The sequence below is a fragment of the Emydura macquarii genome, unplaced genomic scaffold (assembly GCF_026122565.2).
Source record: "Emydura macquarii macquarii isolate MOO-44397 ecotype Brisbane River unplaced genomic scaffold, CSIRO-AGI_Emac_v2 contig_431, whole genome shotgun sequence".
In the NCBI taxonomy this organism is placed as follows: domain Eukaryota; kingdom Metazoa; phylum Chordata; order Testudines; family Chelidae; genus Emydura; species Emydura macquarii.
In genome coordinates, this window is record NW_027130568.1 from 10,642,734 (window position 1) to 10,667,671 (window position 24,938).

The window sequence follows — 24,938 nt, forward strand, 5'->3', positions numbered from 1 at the left end:
GGAGGGGCTAGAGAAGGGAAAATTGCCTAACTTATGAATTTTCTTTTTAGGATCCTCCATGTCAGACAATCTGATCCTGCATTGAAGGATTACAGTATGTTTGGAGTTTTGTGGGGCTATTACTTACTTACTTAAATAATTTGAAAAGGAGAGAGTATGTTCTTCTAGGAAATCCTTACGTTTCTTATCAGTTTTACTGCAAGTGATTCGAGTTGATTTGCCCTTTTTTTAATATTCATACAGTAAGTATTTTTGAGCTTTGGAAACCTTTGTCTGGAGTGTTCTTCCTGAGTGGTGCCTGAGATGAAGATCTTATTTGCTTCCAAGTAGGTATGGAATGGGGAATACCCTACTGCGAAGACTGTCTCACACAGTTAAATAAATATACTTCACTGGTAAGAGAACCTAAAATAGAAAAATTCTTTCTGGCTAGAGGGGGTTTCTTCAAAGGAGAAGTCTACTTGAAGTAAATTTTATTGCTAAAGAGACTTGTACTTCTCTTTCAGAAATAGGTAATATCTCTTTAATGGTTAGGAGGCTAAAATATTTTCTAAAGCAATTTTTTTCCATTTAATATTCAAATAGGTCAGTTTTTCTGTGTTATCTAACAGATTGCCATGGTCACTTAAAGATGCACACATATGGCAAACCAAAATTATTCTATGGCAGTGGTTCTCAACCTGTTTACCGGGACCACATTTGCAGCTCTGTATTATATGGGCTGCATCCACACAATCAGTATACTACCTGGATGGCCACGGGCCTCAGCTGTGTGGTGATTGAGCTGCATGTCGAGAACCACTGTTCTATGGTGTACTATATATACTGACTTCTGATTGGAGCCGTCTGTCTTTGACTTCCATTGCAGTCCTCCCCAGTCAGTGGTTCCTTAGCAAATTTTCCCCACTTTTTTTTTTTTTTTTTTTTTTTTTTTTTTTTTTTTTACAGAATGACTGCTTGTTATGATATCCTTTAGAGGTCTAATAAGAATTATCATAACACAGTATGTAGAGTTCCAGAAAAATTCTAGATGAAATGTCTTTTTCATGTCCATACATAATGTCCTTAACAGGCAGGAAAGATTAAAATTGGCACCTTACTTATTCACTTTGGTGCTTAATGCCCTTAACGAGCTAAGATGAATATATTTGAAAGTATCAGGTGCAAATTCTCTGTTACAGCTACACAATGTTTTATTTTGACTATCTAGAATGATCTAGCATGAAACATTGCTTCCAAAAGTAATACATTGATATGATGTGGTGTGGTAACAAAAGGTCTGTAACATCAAAATAATGGCACCTTCCTCTCCCTCCCAATTCCTTGGATTTGTGGCGTTCATTGAAAATGAAATCTATATGGAAAGAATTCTATGTAGATGGGTTGACAAAAGTGTAGCCTGTCAACCACATAAAAGACTTTGGGACATTTTTAGAGTATGATTGGTCAATCTTAATAAGGTGTGTACATTTCTAAAGGAGTGTGTGGATGAGTGGGAGGGAGAGTCCTGAGGAAAAAGGTTCAAATTCAGGTTGTTGGGGTTTTTTGTTTTTGTGTTTTGTTTATTTACAAGTTTATTTGTTACAAGTCAGGTTTAGATAACGTAAAAATAAGGTTTTGGTAATATAACAGGGATTTGAACTAAGCACCAAGTACTAAATGTAAATTAATCTCAAGCTTCGTCCCCTAGACTATTCTGCCTTTTGTTACTTAGCTTCCCCTCTTTTGTGGCCAGAGAATACACTGGCTGCTTGGTTGGCAGTACCCCTTCATAGCTGTGAATTTAATTGGGTAATCCCCAGAACTGAGGCTATCTGTGGTCAGGAATTTCACAGAACTTAGTCAGTCCTGTGTCAGTGTTTGGAGGACTGTGAATAACCAATATTAATTTGGAAAAATTAGTGACAGACTTTCTTAGCCATCTGTTTGCTGAAGTTCATCTTTTCCTGCCTATCTTTGTAAGAAAAAGGGCAATAAATTTAAAAAAAAAAAAAAAAAAAAAAAGAGCTGATATCTCCATCACTACTATACGTAGGTTTGGGAGAATTTGATTTTTATTTTTTATAATTTTGATGGATAATATTACGTTTATTTTTAAGCATTTTTTGTTTATCTATTTAAATTTTTACAGTTGTGGGAAATTGGGGAGGGGGGCAGGTGATGATTTAATGACAGTAGAAATCAAGATTCAAAAAGTTAAGTTTCATAACTGTTGAAACACGTATGTCAAAATATACAAATATCCTTAAATCAAATGCTAATAATTTCTCACACAGCATTTTTTGTACTTTGCCTATCTGTATATTTCGCTTATTATTGATGGAAATATTTGTTTGTGTGTACAGTGAAATCCACATTTACAGATATTTACTGATAAAAATGTAATTCTTCCAACCCTAATTATAGGTCCCCAAAATCACTATGTGAAGGAATGCTTCTTGCACTATAAAATCTGTCTTAATAAATGCAGTCGAGTCATTGTTGATGCATTATTTTTAGAAATTGATAAATATGATGCCTCATGTCTACCAAGCTGTTACTTATGCCTGAGGGTATTATTTTGAGGACAGGAATGTTAAAGTGCATAAATTACTTGTATGAATTGTATACTTCTGACTTTATCAGCACATTCCTTGAATATATGTAGTATAAATATATGTAGTGGTTTATTTGAAGGATGTTAATGTCTTCTAAATTACAAATTACATCTAAAGTTTTACCCTCGTGTGTGTGTGTGAGAGAGTGTGTGTGAGAGAGAGTGTGTGAGTGAGTGAGATTTAAAACCTGTAACTTGCTGGAATATGCCAAGAAATGAAAATTGTTCAGTACATTTGGAGATGTTTGTAGAATGTTTCATTTTATCTCAAGTTTTCATAAGTTGTGTTTCTACTGTAGAGATGAAGTAGATTGACAGAAAAGGTTTAAAAAAAAAACCGTGAACTGTCAAAAATGATGAAATGCTCCATACACACACTTTCTCCTACCGTTATATTCCTCTTTTTATGTATTTTTAAAAAAAAAAAACTTTTCCATTTTGGGACATGTGATGATATTGTATTTTGAACAGGGATTTGTTTTGGCTGTCACAATGGTGCGTGAGGCAGTTGATGAATTTCGACGTTACCAGCGAGACAAAGAAATGAACTCGCAGTTATATAGCAAGCTTACAATACGAGGTTGGTAAAAATGTATTTTTTATGAATCATAGCTAGTTTATAATCCATATTCTGTAGGTGTGCATAGGGGAAAGTGTTCATTTTTGCTAGCTGAATAAAGCATGTAAAATTGTAGCTGTTCTAGAAATCTGAAGGCTTTTATTAATAGCAGCTTACATGTGCCATATCTGTAAATTTTCAGTTGTTGTACAAGGGAAAATAATTTTTAAAAATATGCTACCCATTGAAAAGTGCAATTCTCTGAAACTGATAAAGAGCAACAAGTCACTAGCATTGTCTGGCATGCATCCAAGAATTCAAAGGAATTTAAGAATGAAATGATTAAGCTGCTAACAAAAATACAGTTTCTCTCATTAAAATTTATTGTCTTCCAGCCCTGCTTCCATATACAGTAACTAATGTATCTCTTCTTTTAAAAAAGCACTGAAGGTGATTCAGGAAAGTAAACCATGTAGCAGTGATACTCAATTAAATCTACCTGCAGACCGATTTGAAAATTTTATGACAAAAGACAGGCCATTTGCGCAGAAGGCTGACAAAATAATAATAAAAATAATAAAAAACTTCAGCTGCCAATAAATAGACCTGTTTAAGTAATAGGTTTCTATCTTTTAACAAAGTTTATATATTGACTTATTACCTGTGTTTGTGGTAATCTCTGATGGGAGAGGTGACATTGATGATCTCTGGCAAGCTTTGTGAAGAGTGGTTTTGTTTGTAGGAGGTTAGAGCAAGATGCTCATCTGTCAGGTGATTGTGGTGTTGGTTTTTTTATAATGTTCATGGTAGAAAACCCACATTTGCAGAGGTACATTGATCAGAACATCATTAAAGGATAGAGGGCTAGTTTCTGGCTATTCTGAAACTAGTCAGCATAGTGATGCCAGAAATCATAGTCCCACTTCTCTGAATTTTTCCTTTGATGTCTGAGCTCTGAAATCTTACAATTTCTAATTGAAAAGCACCTTCAGCAATTGAATCAAGAATATTCTTTGCCTCAGAAGGAAAAGGTCCATTGGCAGAGACAACAAATGGATCACAAACAAATTACAATTCCAAAGGATTTATTTTTAAATTCTCAAATTGCATTTTAAAATTTTCAATCAGATTGTTTAGGAGTTCTTGCATTATTTTCATTGAAGTTTCATCTCTAGCAACAACATGCAATGTAGGAAAGTACATCATCTTTCCTGTTAAGTCTGTCTGAAAGATTTCAAAATTCCTCTGAAAGGCACACATTTTTTCAAACAATTCCCTGACACTGCTTGCACGGCGTTGGAGCTGCAAGTTGAGGGATTTCAAGTGACCAGTAATATCGCACAGAAAAGCTACCTGTGACATAGAGGGGACATAATTAATAAATTCCAGGAACTCACAAGCCATGTTGGTCTTGTGTTTTGAAAGAGATTCTATTTCTTTTTTAAATGAAAAAACCTCTCTAACACGCCTCCTATTTAACCAGTGACCATCGTTGTGCTGCAACAGGTCACTGTGTTCGGCAGAAACATTTTTTAAGAGCTTTAAAAAGACAATGTTGTAAGCTAGAAGTTGAGTGTATGTAGTTAATTAATCTCATCACAAATACCCATGGTTTTTTTTGTTTGTTTTTTTTTCCCAAGTCCCCAGACAATTTACCGCACAGGACAATCTGGTGAATGAGGCAATGAAGTGTGTATCACTGCCAGATGTGAAGCAACACCCTTCTCTTTTCCTTTCATGGAAGGACCTCTACCTGTAAAAAGAGAACTTACTTTCTGAAGAGCTAAACAAGTTTTTTCAAAAAAGTCTTTTACCTTTTCAGAAATGATCTTTCCTGTAGTGTAGGTATTAACCACAAAAATTCTTCCTTGAAAATTTCACCATCATAAAATCTAACAGTGATAGCTGGACAGTATCACTTAAATTTCTTGATTCGTCTACTGTAAGACCCATTTATTTGGTGTTTTTTAAATTGGAAAGCAGTGCTAACAAACAATCTCCATAAATTGCCTCCAGTCTTCGCACTGCTGTGGAATCAGATGGGGAAACTTGCTTCGCATGATTCACAATGTCATCTTTGTTTTTATCTCTGGCAAAAAGCTCCTGCAGCATTTCCAGTGTGCACTTCTATAGAAGCTCGCCATCCAGGAAAGGCTTTTTCTCTTTAGCTATTACCAGAATTAACTGAAGAGAAGCAGCTATTGCCTTTTCCTGTACAGTTGCTGATGTTGTGAGAATGACATTGAAGTGTGACACGAAGACTTCAGATTTTCAGTTTTGTCATGTCTTGCAACACTACCAGGAGGATAGGCTGCATTGAAGTTACTGTGACTTGATTCAAAGTGCTTCACGTTGATGACCTTGCAGATGGATACAGTGGTTTAGCATGGTAAACACACAGGTTTTGCATTTACATGAGGTGGCATAATAAAAAGAAAATCCACTGTCCAGTTTGGTTTAAAAGCTTGGTTTGGCTGTTGACTTCACAAGATTACTCCCACTTGCGTTCGTTTTTGGCTCCATTTCCATTCTAATGAAAAATGGCGGCCTCTTAGCTCAATTTTAGCCGATGCTATTTAGAGAACTTAAGGTCCAATAAGCAGTGCTTAATTTGTGCTGGGACAGCTCTAGGTTTGGCAGTTCATAGCCCTGGCACTTCTGGGCTCCTGGCCAGCAGCCACTGCTGTCTGGTTGCCCAGCTCTGAAGGCAGCGATGCTGCTAGCAGCAGTGCAAGAGTGGCAATACCATTCCATGTTACCCTTACTTCTGCCCTGCTGCTGGTGTTGGTGCTGCCTTCAGAACTGGGCGCTGGGCTAGCTGCTGCCGCTGCTTTCTGGCCACCCAGCCAGTTTTTAATTTGTGCCAGGGCTTCCCAGGACTCAGCCAAGACACATCTTTCATTACATATTAAGCACTGCTAGTAAGTTACTTACTAAGGAAGTCCTAGGCAAAGATAGGCAGTACATCACTATTTGAGAATTGAATTATAAACATTTTTTTAAGGTGAGCTGGTGGGCCACACAGGAAGCCTTGGAGGGCCATCTTTTCCCACGGGCCATCTATTGAGGATCATTGCCATAGAGGATCAATAATTAGTGTAGTTGTTGAAATATGGAAAAATAGAAATATAAAACTCCTACATGAACACATGATGGGGACAAAACAGCATAGCTTCTGAAAAGGAAAATATCTTTTTAATCTACTAGAAATCTTTTAAACATATCAATAAAATAGTGAATAAAGGAGGACAGAGTGACACAACTTTGTGGGGCTTTCCAAAAGCCTTTGACGGAGTCCCTCACAAAGGCAGGTAAAGAAATGAAGTAGTCATGAAAGGAAATACAAAATACTAAGAACCAAGAACTTGTTTAGTCACATTTGTTTTTTTTTATAGGCTACGCCCCATCCACCCAAAGTCTTAAAATCACAGAAATAAGAAGTTAAGGGAAACTTATTCATTCCTTTCCAACTTCATGTTGCCTACAGTGCTGATGGGAAAACACTGAGGGGCTCCACAAGGCTCTTGCTTTCAGGAGATACCCAAAAGCGATACATACGCCATCTTATCCAAGCTTGAATGCTAATGGAAAAAAATTGTGACGTCATGAGCTTTTATATCAAGTATGTTACCAGAGTGGTACATCTGTTATTCCATGTGTTTGGTAATTTATTTTACTTTAATGCAACTGAGGTCACTGTTAAGGTTCTGTATTAGAGTGCAAGTGTTATCAGTAGTGTTGTAGGCAATATGGAGATGGCAAGGAATATACAAGTTTTTTAACCTTTTTAATTTTTATGCTTTTAAGGTATATAAATGCAATTTTTGTTTGCTAACTTCCTAGTTTTTTTAGTGCACCTTTGGTGGGTCTCCAGAATCAGGGAGAAAGGGAGCTGTAACTGCTTGGGAATCAGAGGAAGAAACTGCACTGCTGAAGTTGCTAAACTATGTGAACCCTCCTGAAGAGTGAGAGAGGCTGTGACATGCCCTTCTTTGTGTCACTAACATTTTATCCCCATTTAAAAGCAATTGAAAGTAAGTAAACCAAAAACAACACTCCATGTTCAGCAGTGATGATCTAATATATCAGCAGGAGGAAACATGAAGGAATCTGTGTAATCACTCACTTCTTGAAATGCACTGTGACCTGTTGTGGATTTCTGGAAATTGAATACAGTGAAGAGCAGCTGTGGGAGTGTGCATGCCTGCATTACACCAGCGAATCTGCCAGTATGAAGCATATCTGTCGATATTCAAACATGCCAGTGTGGGACACTGGCAAGTGTGATTGCCTGCCATGTTGGCCACAGTAGATGTGAATTGATGACTTCCAGAACTAAATGCTTCTGCTAAAGAGCTATACTCTCAAGATGAGATGTGTCCGATATACATACTGTGCATTGGACACATAGGGTGACATATAACATAAACACTGATGGATGGGTTGCACAAGCAAAATGTGTGACTAATGACTGAAGCGTGAAATGTTCCGTTTAGTGATTCAGGCCATAATTTACAGAGCATCATAGTTAAGTACAAAACTTGTTTTAAAGTGGCATCTTGACTGAGAGTCACATGCAACTGTACTAACCTGCCTCATAGCAGGTTTGAACTCCTTGAACTTGAGATCTCTAGTTTAGGACCTTGCTGTTTGAGCCACAGGATCCATGTAGACCAGCTACTGGATGAGGACTTACCCACTGCAAAAGTGTGTCAACACAACTATTTAGTAGTCAGCAGTAGAATATTTGGGATCAAGACTCCTGGGATTCTACCACTAGATCTGGGAGGAGTATGTGTTTTATAGTGGTTAGAAATAAAAACTGGTTTTGTTGCTCTAAAAGGCAGTGTGGTACAGTGGTTAAGATTGGGGCTTCTTAAGCTAAACTTCTTAAGCTAAACTGCTGTGATCTTCCATAATCTCTAATTTACTTTAAAAAATGGTGGGTTGGGAGAGTGTTCGGCAGCTCTTCCCTAATGATTTTCTAGCTGTTGGGATTTATGGCTCTAGTCAAAGAGGGTAGTGAATTGCATGGGAATTTAAACAGCATTTAGAACAGGTGAGTTTTGAACTCCTGGTTGCCTCTTTTTCCAGCTCATGGAATTTTCCACAGGTCTACAAGGATATATGATGAGGCAGTCTTTCTCTCATTTTGTAGCCTTTCCTGGAGGTGAGTGAGTGGCATTTGTGTCACAACACATTTGTCATCAAATTAAAATTTAGCAGGATCACCTTGATGCACATTTTCCATTTGGACTAAAATTTTTTCAATCTGTATTGTTTCTTGAATATTTTATAACTGATATTCTAGGAATTGGCACATAAAGAGTTACATTGAGGTCCAAGGACAGGTCTGAGAATGCTTTTTGCAAAAAGAGTACAAAGAAAAGTGAGACATCCAGTGGAAAAATCATGAAAATGAGTGATTTTTTTGAACCAATGATTCTTTCTGTATCAATTAACTTTTACAAAAAATAAAAAATATATTCAAAGTTTGTTCTTCGATTGATTACAGAAGTCCATTCCACTTCAGGTGTGTGCATGCCCATTACACCAGAACCAGAGATTTTTCCCTTACCTCAGTATCCATCGTGGTGGTATGCACCATTCACACACTTGTGGTACTGTCTGATGGTATAAAGAGCGGGGCCATCCCCATCCCACCTCAGTTCATTCTTATTGCCTGTGATCAGTAGTTGAAGTGCATCAGCTGGTTTTTCAAATGTGTTCCCAGCTAACAGTTGGATTTCTTCTCTCCTTATATAATACATAGTTTCTTCTTCTCCGTATATGGTACTCGTTTTTGTAATTAGTGTAGTTTCCTTTTTTTTTCCCCAGCACCAAATCCCTGTTATGGGATAGGTGTTGATGCTCAGTACCAGGAATGCCTTGGTCCCTGGGCTTCAAGCCCTGTTCTGGTTGTAGGAAGTCTGTGCTGGTTAGTGACTCTCATTCCAGATGCCTGAAGTGCCTTGGTGAGAGCCACATTCAAGACTGCTATTGGATCTGCAGAGACTTCAAGCTTCATACAAAAATGGGCAAGGAGGTTAAATTGCACCCCCACATTATTATCGAGGCAGGTTTGCATCCAACTTTGGAGTCTTTTCATTCTGTGTGGGTGTTGAGTTACTTCCACCTTGTCTAGGAGGGCCCTTCCAGACATTGCGGTTTATGGCCAAAGGAGATTGTGGAAAGGAAGGCACTGATCCCTTTCTCTGGTATTGAGAAAAAGCACAAGAGGTCTGGAGAGCAGTATTCCTCTAAGGCAGGAAAAGCCAGTACTTTCAGGCGATCAAGATCTCTGGTACCATCTGTCAGCAGAGCATTAGATATGGAAGGTAGTGTGTCAGCACTGAAGAGATGCAGAGATGCTTCCTGGTTCCAACCTCTACTTCTTCTCTTCAAGGATTGTTGGCTCTGGCACTGATCTGTGTGCCATTGAGTCAATCCCTTGCTGAGGTGCCAACAGCTTTAGTGCAGAGACCACTGGATCATGGTAGCCTCTTGGTGCCAACAACACCTGAAGTTTATGTGGCAGCAAGAGATTTACTTTGTTGTTCGATGCTGAATTCACCAATTGCCCATGAGACAGGTTTGCTGGTACCAGTTGCTTCCAAGCTTCACCATGCTCAACAGAAGTATCTCTGTACTTTGAGGCAGGCACAGCACATCATGGTACTGGAGGACCTGACCACCGACAAGTGTTTACCTTCTCCTGATGCAGTCCAGAGGTAGATCTAGTTTATCCACAGTACTGACATCACCCAGGACACATCCTCTGACCCTGGCACCAACTGGACAGCACCAGTGTGGCCATCAGACTACTCCAGATCCTCCTTGGACTCTGAGGTGGGCTCCTGTGCACCTTGTTCCTGGAATAAGAGGACTGTACCTGCTGTCCTCTTCATTAGGAAGGTCCTGGTCTGACTTCACAAGTCATTCCAACAGCTGAAATCCATGGAGCAGTTTTGTTTGGGGTGCTATCCCATACCAATGGCCTTTTCGGAACATCTAGGTCATGCCTTTCTTCAGGATCTTCTTCAGTTGCACCTGTCTCAAAATCTCCTCTCAGGTGCTAGGAGAGTTCATGTGGGGATGTTCAGCTCCCTATCCACGGTACAAATACAAATGAGCAAAAACGTTGGTGAATACCTCAAGTTACTGAGCCTAAAATCATCCCATTATAGGAAGGTCAGATTCTGTCTGAGGTTATCTGAGCCCATGCACGATAGAAATGGGATCAATGGTCCAGGAAGTCGGGAGAAGGATCTGGTATGCCAGCCTCATTGCACCCTCAAAGTGCTTGCTGGGAGCTGGAAGGCTTCCTTGCTGAGCCTGGGCCTTGGTTGGATAGAGATTGAGGTGACCTACGCCTGCTATTTCTGCCCTGCTTCCTAGCGTAGTCCTGCATAGGCTACACAAGATAAAACTGCCGAGAAGGCTGGGGCTTAAAATGCTTCCTTTGGATGGATGGCATATGAAGTCCTAAGGATTTCAGTGTTGCCCTTGCATCCTTCACGCTGTGCAGTTTGGAGTCCATCTGCTCCGAAAACAACCCCAAAACTTCAAATTGCAGGTCTTCAATTGTTTGAACCTCTGGGGGGAGGTTTAACATCTGCAGCCAATATCATCCATAATCGCCATGAAAAGGAGCTATGGTTTGTGTGGCTGAGTCCGTTGCATCCAGGGCTACCTGCAATGAAGTCCTGGCCACTGCCTTACTCTCTTCCACAACCACCTCAAATTCTGATCTGTAGTCAGCTGGGAGCAGCTCTTTGAACCTTGTCATGGTCTCGCATGAATTACAATTATATCAGCTCAATATCACTTGTTGGTTTGTGATGCGAAGCTGGAGCCGCTTGATGAAGTACACCTTCCTACTGAAGAGGTCCAGCTTCTTCGAGTCCTTGGACTTGGATTTTGGGCTTTGCAGCCCTTGCCTCTTTCTCATTTACTGCTGCTACCACCAGTGACCCTGGCAGTGGGTGGATAAAGAGGAACTCATGGCTTTTGAAGAGTGCAAAGTACTTTCTTTCTATCCCCTTAGCCGTGCAGGGGATAGAAGCTGATGTCTGCCACAATGTTTTGGTGGTGGTCTGAATGTTTTAATGAGGCAGTACTACCCTTGAAGGGCCCTCTGGTGGTAAGAAGTCCACTATAGGGTCCCACTGACTCCATCACTACTTCCACTTGGAGTCCTAGGTTCTGGGCCGCTCTTTACAATAGATCCTGGTGAGCCCTGTTGTCTACTGGGGGTTCCTTCTCCCTTGGAAGGGCCAACTGCTTTACACATTCCTGTCGTTCCAACTCATTCACCAGGTCCTTCTCAAGATCAGGAGGGACAGAGCATCTGTCATAATGATAGCCCCAGCCTGGCCCTGACAGCATTGGTATACGATTTTACTGGAACTGCTGGTAGTCACTTCTATCACTCTGCCTTCGGTGCTGGACTTAATCACATAGGACTACAGCAGCCTCCAACATCCCAACCTCAAGTCTCTCCCCCTCACAGCATGGGAAATTCATGGTTAAATCCCAGGAGTCCACATGCTAAGAGCCTGTCAGAGATGTCCTCCTCGGCAGCAGGAAACCGTCCACCAGGACTACATATTTGGCCAAGTGGAAGAGGTTTTCCATTTGGACAATGCAAAATGGCTCCCCTCTGACAGAAGTAACATTACTCTTCATTTTGGATTATCTGCCGCACTTGAAGCAGCTAGATCTGGCAGTGTCATTCATAAAGATGCACCTAGGAGCGATCTCTGCATTCCATTCTGGGGTGATCAGCCAGCCAGTCAGTCTGCTAATCCGATGGTGACTTGTTTTCTCAAGGGCCTGGACAGACTTATACCCCCAAGTTTGCCTTCCAATACTGGCATGGGAAAAGGTGCCAATCCCAGCACTGACAGCACACTCTCCTTGGCAGCATTCCTTGCACATATCCCTACATAGGAGATCTGCAGGGCTGCAACATGGTTATCGATCCACATGTTCATCTTGCATTATGCCATCATCCAATAGGCCAGGGATGGTACAGTTTGCGGCAGTGCAGTGCTTGTCGGTGATTCCATGAGCTCCAAACCTCCTCCTATGGTCAGCTTGGGAGTCACCTACCTGGAATCGACATGAGCAAACACTTGAAGAAGAAAAAACGGTTACCTACCTTTTAGTAACTGTTGTTGAGATGTGTTGCTCATGTCCATTCCAAGACCCCCACCCGCCTTCCCCTGTGTCAATCCAGCCAGCAAGATGGAACCGAAGAGGCGGTGAGTCAGCGAGGTCCTTTATACGACGGCATGGAGGCACTACTCCAGGGGGTGCTTGCACCAATCTGACAAGTATCGCTAGGGGAAAAACCTTCTGACTGTGCATGCAGCGCACACACACCTACTTGCAAAGGACATGAGCAACACATCTTAAAAAACAATTCTGAAAAGGTAGGTAACCGGTTTTTCTTAAAAATGGGAGACCAGAATTGCACACAGTATTCCAGATAAGATCTCACCAGTGCCTTATGTAATGCCAATAACACTTCCCTATCTTCTACTCAAAATACCTCACTCACCTGATGCATCCTAGGATTGCATTAGTCTTTTTTCATGGCCTCATCACATGTGGTGGTTCATAAACATCCTGTGATCAACCTGTACATCCGGGTCTTCTTGTAATCCTTTTGCCAGTTGGTATTGAGATGTTCTTGGATCACACCCTCCAATTTCTGTACTCCCCAAGGTGTTATACAAGATCAGACAGGTTCATGTCCTCATGATCCTCATAGCACCAGCTTGGCCTCATAGGCTTAAAAGAATTGAGAACCAATGCTCATCAGTCAGGACTCCATTGGCTTTACCCCTGGATCCTGACATAATTTCTTGGTACCATGGTCATGTACTACATCCCAGCCTGTCCAAACTCTCTCTCATAGCATGAATGCTCCATGTTTAACATCTCAAGAGTGAGGGCACTCAGTGGATCTGCTAAACATCTTTTTGAGCAGCAGGAAGCCATCTACCAGGTATTATCTGTAAAGGTGGAAGTATTTCTCCATATGGGTGTAGCAGAAGGATGTTTCGCCATTCCTGGCTTCAGACTACTTCAGAATACTATTTGTTTCATCTGAATCAACAAAGCCTCTCTGCTAGTTTATTTAGAGTTCATCTGGTATCTATCTCTGCATTCCACCCACTAGCTGGGGGATGGGATGCTGGATATTTTCTAACCCTATGTCAATCCGTTAAAGAGTTTGGGCAGGCTGTACCCCCCATATTTCAGATCACACCTCTTCCTCCCTGGGAGACTTGAATTTGATGCTGGCAATGTTGAAAGGTTCTACCTTTGAACCGATGTTTGCTGCATCAGTCTTTGAAGGTAGCTTTCTTAACAGCTATTATCTCTGTGAGAATTATGTGCATTGGTCATGGACTCTCCTTAGACAGTGAAGGTTTATTATGTTCTCTTCAGATATTCTGTGATGTGATGTTGCCTAAGTACTTCCATCAAGCAGGGTGGTTGCAAACTCCACAATATCCCAGGCAGCTTCCCTGTCTGAGATACCTATAAGGGACATTTGTAAAGCTGCAACATGGTCATGGTATATTCAGCATACTGACTTGTGTAAGTAATCCAGAAAAGATGCAAAATTTGGACAAGGAATTCTATGGTCATTGTTTAGGTAGAATCTGAAACTGTCTTCCAGATTGAATTGCTTGTGGGTCACCTGAAGTGTAATGGACATGTGCAATTCCCTTAAAGAAGAAAAAATGGTTATTAATCTGTTCTGTAACTGTTGTTCTTGGAGTTGTGTTGCACATGTCCATTCCTTGTCCCATGCTTCTTCCCCTCTATATCAGAATCTCTGTTAGGTAAGAAGGAACTGAACTGTGTATCACAACCTTAACTATAGTGCAGCTAATGAGCTAAGAAAATGATTAGGGGCATGGAAAAACTGCTTAGTGAAATGAGATTTAAAACATTAGGGGAGCTTAGGTTAGATGAGCTATAATAAAGGAGGACATGATAGAGGTATGTAAGATAAAAAAAGACTGAGGAAGGTAAATCCTTTTTACCCTCTCCAGTAATACAGGCCTGGTCTACACTGCCAGTAAAAATTGGCAGCAGTTGACGGGAGTTACACAAACTTCCCTTTAGTGTGCCGTCTCCACTGCACTATGCCAACGGGAAATGCTTACCCATCGAGGCAGTGCTACACTTTTTGGGGAGGTGGTTTTATTAGATCGACTTTCAGATCGATTGCGCATGTCTTCACTGTTGCTCAGTGGAACCGGATAAATTGATCTGATGGCGGTGAATTTGCTGCCATCAGAGTAGACATAGCCACAGTAACAATGGGGACATTCAGTTATACTGAAAGACAAAAATTTAAGACTGGTGAAAGAAAATACTTTAAAAAAAATCTCAATCTGTGGAATTTATTGCCACAAGAAACAACTGAGGCCAAGAGCATAGCAGGATTAAAAAAGTTTATTTTTGTGGACAGCAATTTATGTGGACAATGAGAAAATCAAGAACATTAGTACTTACATCTCTAAATATAATTAGCATAGGTATAATTTAGGATATGGCTAGTAAAATTTTTATTATTCGCAATGATTAATGAGGAGGAAGAAATTCAGTTTCATATTCTAGATTAAATTTGCAGGGCTGATCATTTGAAAATAAAATCTTTTTACTTGTTAATGGAGCACACTAGATCTTAAGACCCAATAAAACAAGAGAATTGATGACATTTTTAGACAGTTACTTTTTGGAGTAGAACTGCGCTTTAAAAATGTTACATTTATATAGCATCATCTATACAATAAAGGGCTGTCCAAATGTGGAAGCTTCAGCGCTCTCCTATAAATTTGGTGGTATCTCTCCCATTTCAAAGACGTGAACACTGGTAAAGAGAGGTTAAACAGGTCGTCCATGGTCACACAAGTTGATAGGTCAGAGGATTGGATTCAGGATTCATTAACTCCCACTTCTCCTGACACTCCTTCCCTCCCTTTGCCTTTTCTTTCTTAATATCATTTTTAGCTGGTTCTGTTATTTGTCAATAGTATTGTGTTGCTATGCAATTTACTATTGGGTTTAGAATATGTGTACCAAAAAAGAGGCTAGTGCAGGGCAAATTACCTATGAATACCTCGCTCTGTATCTGTCTATTCAGTGTTGTCATAGTCAAACACTTTGTTTTCAGCACTTATAGGGGGATATTTATGTAAAGCTTATTAGTTGGGTAGAGTGAACTGACAAGTAAAAAGCTAAGAATGTCAATTTATGACCTGAATGATGATGATAGTATAAGATATGTCAACTTTATAGGATGCTGGTCTCTCATTAAGACTCGCTGAAGTTTTGGCGCTTTTGTTTTTAATCAGAAAATGTCTTGAATCAGAGTTCTGAATGTCAGTGGTACTCGCTGTTATGTAAAAGACTGCTTGTTCCAGAAACAAAGTATTTCAGCCTTAGCTGTTAGTTATATATTTATTTGTACTGTAAAGATAAGGAGAATCTGGAGCTGATGAAAAGTATTGGTCTCTGCCACTCTTTGCTTCAAGAGATTAAATATGCCATGTGGTAGATTCTTGGAATTTCATAGATAGGTGAGCCAAATGTGCACTTATCTTCCATATCCTGCACATGAATTCCTCTTTTCAGGTGTCTCTTGTCTATTTCCTCAGCCTGCTTTTTTAATATCTTAAACTGGTTTATACTATAAAATGGATAGAGAACTGGCTAGAGCATAGGGCTCAATGAGTAGTGATCAATGGCTCCGTGTCTAGCTGGCAGCCGGTCACAAGCAGAGTGCCCCAGGAGTCAGTCCTGGGGCCGGTTTTGTTCAGCATCTTTATCAATGATCTGGAGGATGGGGTAGATTGCACCCTCAGCAAGTTTGCAGATGACACTAAGCTGGGGGGAGTGATAGATACCCTGGAAGGTAGGGATAGGATACAGAAGGACCTAAACAAACTGGAGGATTGGGCCAAAAGAAATCTGATGAGGTTCAGAGTCCTGTACTTAGGACGGAAGAATCCCATGCACAGCTACAGACTGGGGACCGATGAGCTAGGCAGCAGTTCTGCAGAAAAGGACCTGGGGGTAACAGTGGATAAGAAGCTGGATATGAGTCAGCAGTGTGCCCTGGTTGCCAAGAAGGCTAATAGCATATTGGGCTGCATTAGTAGGAGCATTGCCAGCAGATCACGGGAAGTGATCATTCCCCTCTATTCGGCATTGGTGAGGCTGCATTTGGAGTATTGTGTCCAGTTTTGGGCCCCCCGCTATAACAAGGATGTGGAGAAGTTAGAGAGAGTCCAGCAGAGGGCAACAAAAATGATTAGGGGGCTGGAGCACAAGACTTATGAGGAGAGGCTGAAGGAACGAGGCTTGTTTAAGTCTGCAGAAAAGAAGAATGAGGGGGGATTTGATAGCAGCCTTTAACTACCTGAAAGGGGGTTCCAGGGAGGATGGGGCTAGGCTGTTCTCAGTGGTGGCAGATGACAGAACAAGGAGCAACGGTCTCAAGTTGCAGGGGGGGAGGTCTAGGCTGAACATTAGGAAGAAGTTTTTCACTAGGAGGGTGGTGAAGCACTGGAATGAGTTATCTAGGGAGGTGGTGGAATCTCCATCTTTAGAGGTTTTTAAGATGCAGCTTGACAAAACCCTCGCTGGGATTATTTAGCTGAGGTTAGTCCTGCTCTGAGCAGCGGGTTGGACTAGATGACCTCCTGAGGTCCCTTCCAATTCTATGATTCTGTGATTTTTGATTTTCTTGTCCTACTCTGTTACCAAGACATTTGCTAAAAAGTAATTTGTATTCTAGATAGAAAGGGCCACAGATCCTTAATAGTTCTTCAGACTGCCTAAACTTAAGAGGGGAATGACCAGACCTGTCAGTCTCTGGTAGAATGGAAGTCATATTATTGTCAAATGTTGTCTTCTGAGAAAAGGTACTATTTTATCAGCAGAACTACTTATATTTATGTATTAGGGAATGTGTGCCATAAAACGGTGAGTATTGTCCTTTCTATTACAGCAACTGCATATTTTGTTTACCTTGTTTTTAGGATCTTTCGTAGGAAATACTTGTTAGCACATATGAGATATTTATTAGTTTTTCAAATCATTGCAATTCACTTCAAAAGACTTTATCTTGAGAGTGTAATGAATTACTATAGACAATTATTTCTGTGTTCTAGTTCTGCGTAATTCTGCATATTGCTTTAGGGAAAAGGCTTGCGCCTTGGTGGACTATAAAGTCTAGATGCACAGCCTATTCTGACAGCTTTGGACTTTTTATTGATAATTACACAGATGGTAAAGAGTATTTTAGCTAGTTAGATGTTTTTAGAGGGAAAAATAGTTTGCAAAAATAATTTATGCAGTGAACAGCATGTTTTTTCTCTAAATGTGTCTTCACTAAGATGTAATATTGCATTATTTTAATGTTCTCTGAAATGGTATATAATGACTCTTCCTTCTGACAGACTAAGGAAAGTATTGCTTGTAGATGTTTCAAGTTTTTAAACTACTTTTTGTGTTATTGAGCCATGTTCTTCTAATGTCTTTTAACAGGACATTGCTATGTCCTATCCCTTATTCAAATTCATTCTGAAGAAATAATAATCTGATCTACAGACCAAAGTTTAAGCATGCTTTCTTCAACTATGACCATGAGATATAAAGTTATAAATGTGTAATCAGCGTAAAGTGAGATAAATAAGACATTCCACAATATGCACTACTGTTTAATAATGATTTACTATGTTAATATTATCTTTAAACTTCGGGTAAGAGTCTAAGAACATAAGAACGGCCATACTGGGTCAGGCCAATGGTCCATCAAGCCCAGTATCCTGTCTTCTGACAGTGGCCAGTACCAGGTACTTCAGAGGGAATGAGCAGAACAGGTAATCAAGTGATCCATTCCCTGTTGCCCATTCCCAGTTTCTGGCAAACAGAGGATTGGGACACTTCAAAGCATGGTTTTGCATCCCTGCCTATCCTGGCTAATAGCCACTGATGGACCTATCCTTCATGAACTTACCTAATTCTTTTTTGAACCTCATTATCATGTTGGCCTTCAGAACACCCTCTGGGAAAGAGTTCCACAGGTTGACTGTGCGTTCTGTGAAGAAATACTTCCTTTTGTTCATTTTAAACCTGCTGCCTAAGACTTTCATCTGGTGATCCCTAGTTTTTGTGTGAGGAGGAGGAGTAAATAACACTTCCTTATTTACTTTCTCCGCACCAGTCATGATTTTATAGACGTCTGTCATATTCCCCCTTAGGCATCTCTTTTCTAAGATGAAAAGTCCCAGTTTTATTAATCTCTCCACATATGGAAGCTGTTCCTTACCTCCGATAAATTTTTGTTGCTCTCTTTCTGTACTCTCCAGTTCCAATATATCTTTTTTGAGATGGGGTGACCAGATCTGCACACAGTATTCAAGATGTGCCTGTACCATGGATTTATAAAGAGGCAATATGATATTTTCTGTCTATCTATCTCTTTCTTAATGAGTCCCAACATTGTTAGTTTTTTTTGTTGCCACTGCACATAGAATGGATGTTTTCAGAGAACTATCCATAATGACTTCAATATCTCTTTCTTGAGTGGTAACTGCTAGTGGAGACCCCATCATTTTATATGTATAGTTGGGATTATGTTTTCCAATGTGCCTTACTTTGCATTTATCAACACTGAATGTCATTTGCCATTTTGTTGCTCAGTCACCCATTTTTGTGAGATCCCTTTGTAATTCTTTGCAGTCTGTTTTAGACTTGACTGTCTTGAGTAGTATCATCTGCAAATTTTGCCACCGCACCATTTACCCCTTTTTCCAGATCATTTATGAGTATGTTGAACAGTACTGGTCCCAGTACAGACCCCTGAGGGACACCACTATTTACCTCTCTGCATTGTGAAAACTGACCATTTATTTCTATCTTTGGTTCCTATCTTTTAACCAGTTATTGATCCAAGAGAGGACCTTCTCTCTTATCCCATGACATCTTACTTTTCTTAAGAGCCTTTGGTGAGGGACCTTGTCAAAGGCTTTCTGAAAATCTAAGTACACTATATCCACTGGATCACCCTTGTCCACAGGCTTGTTGACTCCCTCAAAGAATTCTGGTGGATTGGTGAGGCATGATTTCTCTTTACAAAAACCATCTTGACTCTTCCCCAACAAATTGTGATATGTCTGATAATTCTGTTCTTTATTATAGTTTCAGCCAGATTGTTTGGTACTGAAGTTAGGCTTACTGTCCTGTAAATTATGCAGGTACTTTATTATGAACAGTAAAGTTTCCAGGATTGTTAAGACTGTGTGCAGTGTGAAGGTTCTACCCTACATAACTACAGCCAACCATAGTTGCGTCTTGCCTGCCTAAGATAACCCCCCAGACTGATGATTTTGCAATTTCTCCTTTCTTATTTGTGAGGCTTAATGGCCTTTGACTTTTCGCATTCTAGTGATAGCTACATAATTTTTTGGTGGGAGGGGTAATGCCACAGCGAGGAAGTTCAAAGCCTTGAACTGAATAAAAGTGCTATTAGTGGCAATCTGTTTGGAATTCCTGGATGCTTTGGTTCTTAAATGACAGCATGTATGCCATGATAGGTCTAAGGCTACAACTCCCATAGTTGTCACTTACATTGTATGTAATTAGTATTATTACAACTGGATTTTTCACAATAGTTTAGGATATATATGCTGTAAAATATGAAGAAAACAAAAGGCTGTGATGTAGATAGAAAAAGTGGGGGAACCAACTAAAACGAGATTTGCTATGACCAGAAACTGAATTTGAAGAGTCTTGAAGATAAATACAGCTCCCTAAGATATCCCTTAATGTTATTGAACCTGAATTTGCCAAGAAAAAGATCAGGACTGGATAAAGGGATCATTAAAGAAATTTCTGTTAGTTAGATTTTGGGAGCCCTAAGTTTACTTAAAAATGTTAATGCAAAAACAATTGAAGGATGTTTGGAATATTTCAAATAGATGAGAAAACACCTATTTAACCATTAGTGAATTATGTGTCATCAATAATCTCTATGTCACTGACTGAAATCTTGATAATTCACACAGAAATATGGCCATTGCGCACTCAAAGATTTAAATAAGAGCAGAACTCAGTCACATTACTAAGAATTAATTACTTTTGCAAAATTGCATATTTACTAGTAAAGATTTTAATGGTATTCGAAACTTGTAACTAATCTATGCTGTTAAGTACGTGTTATGGTTCATATCTTTTGATTCTTTTAAACATATTACTTACTAATTGTCAAGATTTAGTAATCTGTAAAGGGTCTTCAGTGACTAGTGTGAATTAGTAGGATTTTACCATATGGATGCATAGTCAAATTATTCTGTTAGTGGTTGATCTTAGTACTGCTAGTAGACTTGATTCAGACTAAAATTATTGTGCAGAAAACATTTCAATAACTGTTATGGTGAAATTTCTGCTGGGCACCTTAATTAATGCTTCATGCCTGCAGCTCTTTATATCAGTCTTCTGCTCTGTCGGGAGATATCTTTTTCCCCCTCAACTGTCAAAACTATTGTAGAGCTCTAAAGGTGAGCATAAAGATGTGATGTTTTTTAAAGGTGAGGAGTGTTTGATAGCAATCAGGAATGGAAACATATGTAAAAGATTTTTATCAGTCAGTAATGAAAACTGGCATTTTTGAAAAGAGGTGTGCAGAGTTCAAACAAAACTCTTCATTCTCTTTTCAGATGTTTCCATGTTTTGGAAATGCTGATGCTGTGAAGAGTGTATTCAAGCATAATAGACAACTCAGTGAGCTGTGCTCATTTATTTTTAATTAGACTGACACTGAAATTGTAAATCATTACTACTTTATATGTTTAGTGTTTAAAAATACCTGTTTTCAAAAATGGCTCAGAACATATTTAATGCTAACATCAATCCTGCAAATATACTTAGTCACATGAGAAATTACATTGAAGTCAATCCTATTGAATACTTACATAAAAAGGATTACACAGATGAATAAGGATTTGCAGAGTTGGGCCCTCTGGATTCCAATTTGGTTTTCATCTTTGTTTTGTTTAATTACGCACTTGCATTAATAACCTACTTTCTATAATATTTATATTCCTTAGTTAATATTTTAAATTGCTAATGTACTGTTTTAATAAATTCATTTGTTTTATTATACTTTTAAAATAGTTTTTTGTTACATAGTGTGAGAATTTCACTTGTGTTCATTCCAGAAAAGGATGTTTTATTTCTAATACATGTGAGCAAGGGCAATAATTATCAGTGACTGATTGTAAGCTACATGATACTAGTTCAGTCTATCAAATTTGAGGGGAAAAACTGAAGTTTGTAGTTGTCTAGCCCTGTATTTCAGTTCTTGAGCTTTTATGTATAAAAATAAAAATTCTCTGCTTAGTTAGCGATTGCTAAACTTGATATTTGTTAGAGTTCTTTCTTGTAAAAGATTATAAATACTTGGTGTGGTCATCTTTTTATTTTCCAGGTATATCTACATGTTTTGTCCTTCAGGAAAGCAACATTGTCTGGTGGTTTGAGCACAGGGCTGGGATTCAGGAACTCCTGAATTCTTAATTTAGGCCCATCAGTGATTGATTTTATGGCCTTGGGCAAGTCACTTAACTTCTCTTTCTTATCCACCCATCAAATGGTGGTAATGAAAATTATCTACCTTACTGGATTGTTGAGGATTTATCAGTTAAAGTTTGTAAAGTGCTCTAAAGATTTAAATTACTACATAAATGTTGAGTTTTTCTTTAAAATATGAATTTAGAGTTCCTAGCAATTGCTGGACTGACAGCTCTGGAGAATGAAGTTCTCTAACTTCAGACAGGTAAAATATAAAGCGCTGCATTGCAAATTTCATGACGTAGAAGTATTTCTTTTGACGTGAGAGAATAGTAATTGTCTATATCCATTGAAATCTTGGTGTCTCTGCTTCACTGTTACTGCCAGCATTACTGTCAATCAGTGCCAACAATGACTTTTGTGATTGTATAAAGCTGCCCACTTGTTAACTGGTCTTTGACTAACAGCTCATTTCAGTTAGGGCACTCTGCAGCAATACAGGTAATTACTTCTGACTTAGCCAGGATCTGAACTGTTAATACACTAGATGAGTTGAAAGACTCCATATGCCTTTTCAGTACGATTTGAGCCATAATGTTAGTGAAGTAGATCATACGCAAGCATCTTTCACAGCTTTTATTCTTGTAGCACCTGGTTATATCAGTATTATAAATACAACAACATGAATCTCTGAATATATTATTAGGATAAATAATTTGGTGACAATCTGCCACTTTAAAGCTACTTACTTTTTTGATATACCTTTAAAGATCAGTTTTATGTTAATAACATTGTTTTCCCAAAACAGTAGTAGTATCTTGAAGTACAATTTGTATTCTTGTGATTTTGATGATATTTTCTTAAGCTGATTAAACTTCTCCTTTTTTTTAAGGTAAAGTGCAAGTTAAGAGTTCAGACATACAAGTTGGAGACCTCATCATAGTGGAAAAGGTTGATGCTTTTAAAATATATTTTAGACAATAAAGATGCCAACTATTAACACTTATGCTGACTTTCTTTTGAAATTGAAGAAAAGTATATTGAAATAGTTATGAAATACTAACTACTTACAATTATTTTTAGATCAGTTTAGTTTTTTCACAATCTAAAAGCAATTTTGCTTTTCCTTTGAACTTAATTCATCCTAATTGAATATAAACATATGCATTTATATGTATTAATAATTTTATTTCCTTTCTCTATAGAAATTGAGTGAATGTGTATGGCCTGTGTTATGTAGGCATTCAGAAAAGATGATCATGGTGGTTCCCTTTTGGCCTTATAAATCTGTTTATTTTTGTTCATTTTTATTTTGTTTGTTCTGTGTCTTTCCCTGGCAAATTAAAATTCTTGTATATTTCCCAAATATGTCTCATAAGTTTTGTTTTCAGAGGTTTCCAAAAAAATTCAGTACAGATCTTAATTGTGCTAGAAGTGTGAGAACCCTCTGGAAAACAGTGGCTCTTGAAAACATGCATGTGTTCTTTTATGTAATGGAACATTTGAATACGAGAGTTGTATAAAGAACTGTTCACCAAATCTATTCCATACCTTTGACTGTGGTAGTGAGAGAGACAGGAAACCCTAAGTCTGCTCTTCCTCCTTCACGTGCAGTCATTTCTTTCTTTGGCTAAATTAGTTTTTTGTCTCATGTTGTAATTATTGATTTTTTTTTTTTTTTTTTAAAAAAAAAGGTTTTTCTGCCCAATTGCTCATTTCAGTTTTTGTTTTTACAAGTGGTTCTGGGGAATTGGTTTATGAAAGTCCTCAAGTTCAAGCTCTGCTCTTCCTGTAATGAGAAAATACCCATGAAGGATGAGCATAAGTGGTGTCTGAAAGGTCCATACACTATAGGCCACTTGAGTCTGTGAAGCTTTACCCTAAGATGCTGTTGGGACTTTGAAACCAGCTTAAGGCTTTCCCATCAGTGGAAGCTCTGTGCCTTGGGTCTTTCTCAGACAAGCTCATGTTGGAAATCTGACTTTGCAGGTATCAGAGGCTGACTTTCTCCTAGCATCATAGGATCAGTATCAAGTCATTCTCTACCAGGCACAGAAGGAGGCATCAAAAGTCAAAGCTCACATTTGTTGCTGCTTCATCTGGCAAATGTCAGTTTGGCAGAGAGCCCTCTGTTAAACTTTTATTTATGTCTACACTTTTCCTAAACTCCCTTTTGGAAATTATTTTTCCTCCTTCCTTACTGCATGGAGTATCATTATTTCTTGCAAAGGAGTCCAAGAAGTCCTTCAGAAAGGGTACCCTATTCAATTCCACTTCAAGCTGCTCCCACACCCTTTCTCCCCATCTCTTTTTAAGGATCTCATTCATTAGAAAGTGCTAAAGGTGGAAGTGATTTCCTTCTTCTAACTGCATAGAGGAAGCTGCTCATTAATAAGTAGAGAAGGGATTCAGTTTCCTTCCTGTTTCTTCCCCATGCCCAAGCAAAAATAATTCTTTCCCTAAGTCCATAAGATTAGGTTGCAACTCCTGAGTTAAAATAATACTTATTTGCACATTTTTGTTGGTCCAATCTATTGAAATTGAAAATACGTGAGGTTCTGTATAGGCAAAGACCATTGTCAGAACAAAGTACTTTTTTTGTGGCTTTTAGCGCTTCCAAGTCTCATAACTAAATTTCTGCCAATGATAGCAGCACACTTAAAATAGCAAGGCAGCACATGTACCCCTATCTGGACCTCTAAGAGCATACTCTTCACAAGTATCTAGACAGCCCTTAAGATGCTGTGTAACAAGTACCCCCTAAGAGGCTGAAAATCAATCATGAGATGTCCATGTTCACTTTGACTCAGATTATGAATTCATAGGTGCTTTCCTGAATTCAGTCTGCAACTGACAGATTTCTGGAAATTCAGATCAATACTCTCTATAAGGAAGGTTCCATGCACCTCACAATAAGCTGGACTGAAACTCTGCAGCAAGGCTCCAGGCTCTTCAACCCTCTAGTGCAGCAGACAGAAAAGTCTGAGGCAGCTTTATTAAAAATTAAGTAAGGGTGGGGAGAGATGGGGTGGAGGAGGGTGGAAACTCACTTTTTTTATTAGGAAAAAATACTCCTAGATTATAAAAGAGAAAAAAAACCGTTTGACAGTGTTTAATTTTTAAAAATGTGGGTTTTTTCCTGAAGATATGTATTTCCCTCTCCGTATTGGAAGAAAC

The 24,938-nt window shown here is 39.0% G+C and overlaps 1 protein-coding gene across 3 annotated transcripts in view; it reads left to right on the forward strand.

Moving 5' to 3' along the window:
- ATP9B (ATPase phospholipid transporting 9B (putative)) overlaps window positions 1–24,938 on the forward strand; it is a 308,847-nt gene that overhangs the window by 53,883 nt on the left and 230,026 nt on the right. For all 3 annotated transcript variants that reach the window (XM_067537529.1, XM_067537530.1, XM_067537531.1), the window contains 2 exons: window positions 3,068–3,176; window positions 22,654–22,712. In XM_067537529.1, the coding sequence (XP_067393630.1) occupies window positions 3,068–3,176; window positions 22,654–22,712 (168 nt within the window). The remainder of the gene's footprint in view (window positions 1–3,067; window positions 3,177–22,653; window positions 22,713–24,938) is intronic.